Raw genomic sequence first — 8,055 nt, 5'->3', positions numbered from 1 at the left:
AGGGTTGAGCCCTTAATGAAAAGTGAAGATGAGCTCAAAAGAGGGCCATTTTCAGTTAGGGCCGGAGCTTGAAACAAAAAGCATATAGGGCTTACAAATGGATCAAGAAAAAATGTCAAAAGAGTAGAAATGTCACTCACCCTTGAAGACTAAAGCTTTTGTTGCTTCTTGGACCAATTTGCAGCTCCTTTAGCCTTTGAGAAGCCCTCCTTGTTGCTGGAAATGAAGTGGTGATGGTAGAGCTTGGTGGTGTAGAAGAAATGGTGATTAGGGACTTGGAAGTTTTTTAGGAAATGAGAGGGATAGAGAGGGATTTGTCTATGGAAGCTTGAAGACAATTTTTTCTACCCTTGAATGTGATATAGCTTGCTGGTTATAAGGGCAAAAGAGGGGGTGTAAAGGTGGGGGAAAAGGAGGGCAACTTTCCCCCACAAAATATCCCCCGGATATTGATATTTTCTGGGGGATAAAGCTCTACAGCTGTAAAGTGAACAGTGCAAGGATCTCGGCCGGCCAGTTACTTTTGCTGCAGGTGGCCGGCCGGCCACACCCCCTAGCCGGCCGGCTAGGGGTCAAAAGGGTCAAGCAGATTTAGTGGCCGGCCACCACATGATGGTGTCCTCCCATGTGTGTACATCACAAATATGTGGTTCAAAGTTCAAGAATGTGGGTCCAAGGGGTTCAACATTAGCCCGGAAGGAGGGGTTCAAAAGGGTCAAATGGAATTACTGGCCGGCCACCACTTTTTAGGATCCTCCCAAGTGTGTACATCACAAATATGTGGTTGAAAGTTCAAGAAAGTGGGTCCAAGGTGTTCAACATTAGCCCGGAAGTGTGAAAAACAGGCGCCGGAGGGCGTCGGAGGATGTATAACTGGTTGCTGCAACAATTACTGGCCTTTCACCCTTCAGTGACCTCCCCGGTGATAAAACAGAGGTACCTGCCAAAAATGAACGAAAACCGTTGCAAAACGAATGCTCGGGGACCAAAACGCGCAGTTCGAGATCCCAAAAATGGGCTGTTAAGCACCGAAAGTGGCATTCGGCCACGAAGTGAGTTTCTCAAACCCCAGTGTCCCTCAAAAGGGATTAAATAAGATGTATGCCAAAAATCAGAACAAACGGAGATGGTTAGGCGGTCCCGAACCGAGGCACATGGCCAACGATCCCGAAAAACCGGAAACCGGACTCCGAAATGGGCAAAATGGCCTACGACCACAAAATGTAGCCTACGGACATTGAGAGATGGTCTACAGGACCTCTCCCTTCCCTCAGGAAAAGAAACTGAGAAAATCGAGCCTGGTTCGCAAACCGAGGCAAAGTACAAAAGAGGGTTCGGAAGTCCGGAGGCAGGGCTCACGGCCGCAACTCTGAAACTTCTGAACGAGCACATTATGCAACATCACCAAGCGCTCAATCAGTGACGTCTGAGTCTTAAGGTCGGTCAAAAATGGGGTGTCTACAGTTGCCCCTCTTTGACAGAACTCGGAAGTCACAAGTGACGGGAGTGAATGTCAAAGCCCAGAGACGACCCATTTTTGACACGGCCAAAGACTTAGACAAACGTACAAGATAAACAGAGATGTGCCCGCAGGCATGCCCGCAGGCAGGGGGCAAAGTGCAAATGATAATGCAAGAAGATTTTGAAGATTGGACTTATACGCTACGCGAAGCCGGTCATCACTCATGATCATGCGAATGCAACAAGCTGTAATGAGGCAAATATTCGCAAATAGATGCAACAGTTTTAAGCAAGAATGCAAAGCAACAACTACATTTCATGCAGTTAAGAAATGCGGAGGATTATTCAATCCCCGCCACGTCTCACACGGAGAAGATACGATACCTGCGCGATTCGTCTGGTCGCACCAGCCTCAATTGAACCGTACATACAATATCGTGCCTGTAAAAGAGAGAAATTGCAACAAGTACAATATGCTACCAACATATATTTAATGTGATTCCGAAAGTTCGACACACGCAGTGCCAGTGAGTGAATGCATCGCAATGCAAGAGTGGAACATTCGTGACAACGCATGCTCAAGCATAGAGGTACGCCAATATCAAGAAATGTGCACGTTAATGTAGGTATGCTCATGAGAATGCAAGTTATGTGCATGATAGTGCGAAACGAGCATGAATCAGGGTGCCCGTTTGTTACGAAACAACGAGTATGAAAATGCGTGTTTCGGCGAAGGCGACTCGATCACGGCCTCCGATCCGCTTCCCGGAAAGGTTACAACTCATTCAAAAAGGATACACTTTGATTTTGATGAATGATGATGAGGCACATGTCAGATCTCGAAGCCGAAGTTCCGACGGAGCAATTTCGCGACCGGAAGTGTACTTTTCTTGAACTTTTTTCAGGTCCCGGGAACTCCAATCTTCCTCAAAATTTGCAGGGAGCTAGGTGGGCCTGTGAGGGACATGGCCGGCCGTTTATCTTCCCAAGGGGAGGCCACCGACCGGTTTTCCATAAAGTAAAAGGCTGGCCGGCCGGTTTTCCAAAAAGGAAATGGCTGGCTGGCTAGTAAATGTGGCCGGCCGGCAATCTGCCCAAATCCGGGGGCACTTTGGTCTTTTTACCTTCTTTCTTTATGCTCCTTCAACCAAGACCTTGAGCCTATATAAGGCAGCCGAGATCTTCCCCTTTCTCACCTTCTACACCACTTTCTTCTCCAGATCTGAGTTCTATACGCGTTTTCCAATGCCCCACGCAAATTGTTTCCGCAAAAACATTCAGTTTTAAACACTTTGAAGCGATTAAATTTCGATTTCGGAGCTTCTTTTCTCATTTTCGCCACTTGAGGTAAGTTTGTCTCAATATTTGGAAGATTTTCTCGGGAGTTGACTTTTGTTGACTTTTTCATTTCCCGAGAGTTGACTTTTGTTGACTTTTTCCAATTTTGGCTCATTTTCGCTCATTTTTGCTCCTTTTGCAGATTCTTTGAAAATGGCGGGCAATTCTCCCCACGGCGGAGGCTTTCCAGGTGCCGGGGACGATTTTGATCCCATGACTCTACCCCCGAGGACCCGACCTTTTATTCCCGGGAGGTACCATCCGCCAACACATGTCCTCCCTCGTGCCGTCTTCCGTCACTTCACTAGCTTTGACGAGCGAGCACCCGGGGATCTGCTTCTCCGAGAGCCAGAGCATCACCTCTCTCATGAGGCCCGAGAGGTATTTACTTCATTTTCTGTATTTTTTGTACATTTCGCACCTTTGCCATGCTTGAACACGCAGTTTAGCAATTGACATAGTACTTTGCTTGCATCCTGAACATGTAGTTTCAACACTGGAATTTCTGAACACTCGGCTCATTAATTAATTGCGAACACACAGTATACATTAGTTTAGAGGTGAACACACGGCTCAAACACTGATTTGTCGAACACACAGCCCGAATTCGAAAGTGAACACACAGCCCACACTTTAAATTTTCTGAACACGCAGCCCACACTAGTTGAAATTTGAACACGCAGCCCAAACTTTAAATTTTCTGAACACGCAGCCCAGGTTAGATAGTGAACACGTAGCCCACGCTAGTTGAAATTTGAACACGCAGCCCAAACTTTAAATTTTCTGAACACGCAGCCCAGGTTAGATAGTGAACACGCAGCCCACGCTAGTTGAAATTCGAATACGCAGCCCAAACTTCAAATTCTCTGAACACGCAGCCCAGATTGAATAGTGAACACGCAGCCCACACTAATAGAAAGTTGAACACGCAGCCCAAACTTCAAATTTTCTGAACACGCAGCCCAGATTAGATAGTGAACACGCAGCCCACACTGATAGAAAGTTGAACACGCAGCCCAAACTTCAAATTTTCTGAACACGCAGCCCAGATTAAATAGTGAACACGCAGCCCACACTGATAGAAAGTTGAACACGCAGCCCAAACTTCAAATTTTCTGAACACGCAGCCCAGATTAAATAGTGAACACGCAGCCCACACTGATAGAAAGTTGAACACGCAGCCCAAACTTCAAATTTTCTGAACACGCAGCCCAGATTAGATAGTGAACACGCAGCCCACACTGATAGAAAGTTGAACACGCAGCCCAAACTTCAAATTTTCTGAACACGCAGCCCAGATTAAATAGTGAACACGCAGCCCACACTGATAGAAAGTTGAACACGCAGCCCAAACTTCAAATTTTCTGAACACGCAGCCCAGATTAAATAGTGAACACGCAGCCCACACTGATAGAAAGTTGAACACGCAGCCCAAACTTTAAATTTTCTGAACACGCAGCCCAGATTAAATAGTGAACACGCAGCCCACACTGATAGAAAGTTGAACACGCAGCCCAAACTTCAAATTTTCTGAACACGCAGCCCAGATTAAATAGTGAACACGCAGCCCACACTGATAGAAAGTTGAACACGCAGCCCAAACTTTAAATTTTCTGAACACGCAGCCCAGATTAAATAGTGAACACGCAGCCCACACTGATAGAAAGTTGAACACGCAGCCCAAACTTCAAATTTTCTGAACATGCAGCCCAGATTAAATAGTGAACACGCAGCCCACACTGATAGAAAGTTGAACACGCAGCCCAAACTTTAAATTTTCTGAACACGCAGCCCAGATTAAATAGTGAACACGCAGCCCACACTGATAGAAAGTTGAACACGCAGCCCAAACTTCAAATTTTCTGAACACGCAGCCCAGATTAAATAGTGAACACGCAGCCCACACTGATAGAAAGTTGAACACGCAGCCCAAACTTCAAATTTTCTGAACACGCAGCCCAGATTAAATTTGCATGTAGCTTATTTCACTTCATCGGCACACAGCCTATTTCATTCCATTGGCACGCAGCCCAGTTCATTTCATTGGCACACAGCCTATTCATTTCGTTATTGACACATGTATTCATTCTGAATGCAGGTTGGTTCCCGCAGCGTACGGGGGTATGGTTCCACCACCGCACGGGACTGGTACGCTGAGCTCCCGGAGACCGTCCGAGATTGGGTAGACTTGGCAGGATTCGGGGCTTTCTGCGTTGGGTTGTCTCGTTGCTCTGCCAGGAGGACTCTGATGACAGCCTTGGTAGAGAGATGGTGGGACACCACTAACTCCTTTCATTTCTCTGCTATCGGGGACATGACCATGACGCCTCTAGACTTCGCTGTGTTGACTGGCTTAGACATAGGAGGTTGGTCTATCCCCTATGATGAGGATATGGGCGAGTGGGAGGCCGCTTAGATGTATCTATTGGGGGCTCGCCCGCCTGTTGACAGGGTTTCTGGGAGAGTCCGATACACTTGGTTCTCTTCCCACTTCCGGCGGGCGGAGATGGTGCCCGAGACTCCTGAGGAGACGGAGCAGTACGCCCGTGGTTTCCTTATGTTCCTCTTCGGGACTACCTTGTTTGCCGATAGAGGGAACACAGTCGGGCTATACCTGCTGAGCGCTCTGGTTGACCTATCACAGGTCCATCGATATGACTGGGGTGGCGCCGGCCTGGCTACCCTTTACTTTTACATGAGCGCGACCTCCCGCGGGCGGGGAGATTTACTTGGCGGCTACTGGAGAGCTTGGGAGGTACTTTTCTGTCCCCTTGATTTACATTTCTGCTCTTCATTACTTGTACATTGCACACACAGCGCACTTTTATAGTCTGTATTTTGCTCTCAGCATTTCGTACTTACATTCTGCACTGCTTTTCTCAGCTATGGGTCTATGTATACTTCCCAGCATTGGCCCCAGAGTTGGAGGTGGCAGGGGTTCCCATGACCCCATACTCACTAGTGTTCGAGGGCCCGCACCGGCCGAGACCCCGAGAGACCCTCATTTACCTGCGACAGTACTTTGACACTGTGCGGCATTCGGAGGTACTTCAGAACTTTCAGTTCCTTTCAATTTCATCTTTGATTTGCTCTGTATATTCCCGATTTCTGATTGGTTTATGCATTTATCATCCGCAGATCTCATGGCAGCCTTGGGCGTCTCTGGGTGATGGTCTCCGACTTCAGTATACCGGAGGGTCGGACATCTCCCAGTATAGGGTCCTGCTCGAAGGGCCGGTTGGCAGGGCATGGTTCCTGGGGGAACGCTTTCTGTGCCAGGTATGGGGGTATCTTTCTCAGGATCCTCCCGCAGTACCCCCAGTCAGTATGCGGACTACTGACAGGCTCTCTTACTCGGAGGTAGTCGGCGCTATGCTGGGTAGCGATGCTTTACTATATCTTGAGGAGGGGGACTACGCCACTTACCGTCACATATATTTGATGCCTCCATTGACGGGAGCTCGCACCCCGATGACGAGGCCTGTCGGTATGTCATCCTCGGGTCAGGCCCAGGCTCGGGCTGCAGACGCCCCTTCTACCAGTAGGGCTGGTACATCTAGAGGTGGGAGTAGACCGGTTCCTCCGATTCCGTCGATTTATCCTCATCCTGGATGGCCAGATATGCCGACTGAGTTGATGGCGTGGCAGTATGGGGCTATCTCTCCGACCCCGATCCCGCTAGAGCCTCCGATGCCCAATGATCGATACGCCATTGATCCTGACTCACCGCTGGTATGCTCCACTGTTTTTCATTCATCATTCAGATGTTTAGACATTCTTTCGTTCACTGATGATTATGAGCTCATATTTGCAGCCATCGCGAGGGTACATGGAGGGGGTGGTTGGACTGGTGGCCACACTCGAGGGCATGGTCCTGCGTAGGGAGGCACAGTTGTCTGTCGCGGGCATTCAGGTACCCTTCAGTTTTCTGGCATTTATCATACTTCTGATGACATGCTGATTTCTACTGCATCGATAGACTACTTATGTAGAGCACATCTGACACACACCCCACTTGTACACTGTATTTACATGCACCTACTTCACGTAGGTTTTGCTTGTATCTGCATCTGATGTATATATTTGGACTGATGTATTTGAATTGAACTTTTTGTTTTCAGATGCCTTCATGGTCCGGTCAGCCGCAGGCCAGGCCACCTGGGCCTCCTTGGGGAGCTGGGTCATCTGGACCTTTTCAGGGAGTTGGGTCACCCGGGCCTTTTCAGGGGGCTGGGCCATCCCGGCCTTTCCGAGGAGCTGGGCCATCTAGGCCTTTTCAAGGAGCTCGAGGAGGGCCTGTCCGCAGACGCAGGGCTCACGTTGTAGAGGCGGAGCCTGATGAGGAGGAGGAGGATGCTGAGGAGGAGGAGGAGGCTACCAATCGTCAGTCAGAGACATCTGCTGAGGAGGGGGGCTCTGGTCTCGGTTCGGGGAACAGAGGCGAGGCTGAGGGGGATCCTGAGGATGACAGCTCCGACTCAGATGATGATGATGGTGCAGAGGTTGTCCCGCAGAAGAGGATAAGGAGTGCTTCTCGTTCCCGCTCCCAAGGACATTGATGCTGCTATTTCCTGCTTTATTTTTCTTTTTGCTAGTAGTTTGTAGCACTTTGCACATTGTTAGGCAGTTTTATTTTTTTGGTAAAACTTGTACCTTTGTCTGTTGTAAAGCATGATGGAATGAAATAGCTTTTGAAAAGGTGTTTGTATTTTAAACTTTTAGCATCGTATCGCATCATCTTATTTTGCACAAAAAAAAAGAATTTGAATGGGAATGTGCATTGTGTAATCACCAAGTCAGGTAGTGAACCGACGCAACAAACTAAGCAACTCAACCTACTAAGATATAACAGAACCTTAGGAAGTTTACAACTCGATAAGCAAAATGCAACAACGTTGACAATGCAAATAAACAAGACTTTAAACAAAGATTGTTTAAACAGAGAACAATGGCTCGAAAACACGAAACACGTCCGCTCGACAAACAACTCGATAAGCAAAACAACAACTCGATAATCAAAACAACAACTCGATAAACAAAACTTGGCAACAACAGAGTGTACTTCTGATGATTTGGGCATCGGGATGCATCCGAAACGGAAGGAGATGAAGGCCTTTGACTCTCCCGTTGCATGGAAATGCTTGAAACTTTCCCTCAAAGAGTAAAACAGGGCCAAGGGGATACACTGCAGCATTGCCGGCCATCTTTGGGAGCCGGCCGGCCAAATTTGTGGAGAGAGACAGCTGGCCGGCCAGT

At 48.1% G+C, this 8,055-nt stretch overlaps 1 protein-coding gene and 1 long non-coding RNA gene across 2 annotated transcripts; both read left to right on the top strand.

Annotated features, from left to right (window-relative positions):
- Positions 1 to 5,232: 5,232 nt before the first annotated feature.
- LOC145807767 (uncharacterized) lies at positions 5,233 to 6,296 on the top strand. Its single transcript, XR_014351118.1, has 3 exons — positions 5,233 to 5,554; positions 5,683 to 5,844; positions 5,938 to 6,296. It is a non-coding gene; the product is annotated as an uncharacterized LOC145807767 (long non-coding RNA).
- Positions 6,297 to 6,615: 319 nt separating this feature from the next.
- On the top strand, positions 6,616 to 7,358 carry LOC145807200 (uncharacterized). Its single transcript, XM_082905144.1, has 2 exons — positions 6,616 to 6,712; positions 6,921 to 7,358. Exons 1-2 carry the CDS (start codon positions 6,629 to 6,631, stop codon positions 7,356 to 7,358), a joined length of 522 nt encoding a protein of 173 aa, XP_082761270.1. The 5' UTR covers positions 6,616 to 6,628.
- Positions 7,359 to 8,055: the final 697 nt, after the last annotated feature.

This window comes from Camellia sinensis, chromosome 14 (genome assembly GCF_055761805.1).
Source record: "Camellia sinensis isolate YWXY chromosome 14, ASM5576180v1, whole genome shotgun sequence".
Classification (NCBI taxonomy): Eukaryota; Viridiplantae; Streptophyta; class Magnoliopsida; order Ericales; family Theaceae; genus Camellia; species Camellia sinensis.
This window is presented reverse-complemented; position numbering and strand designations above follow the sequence as displayed.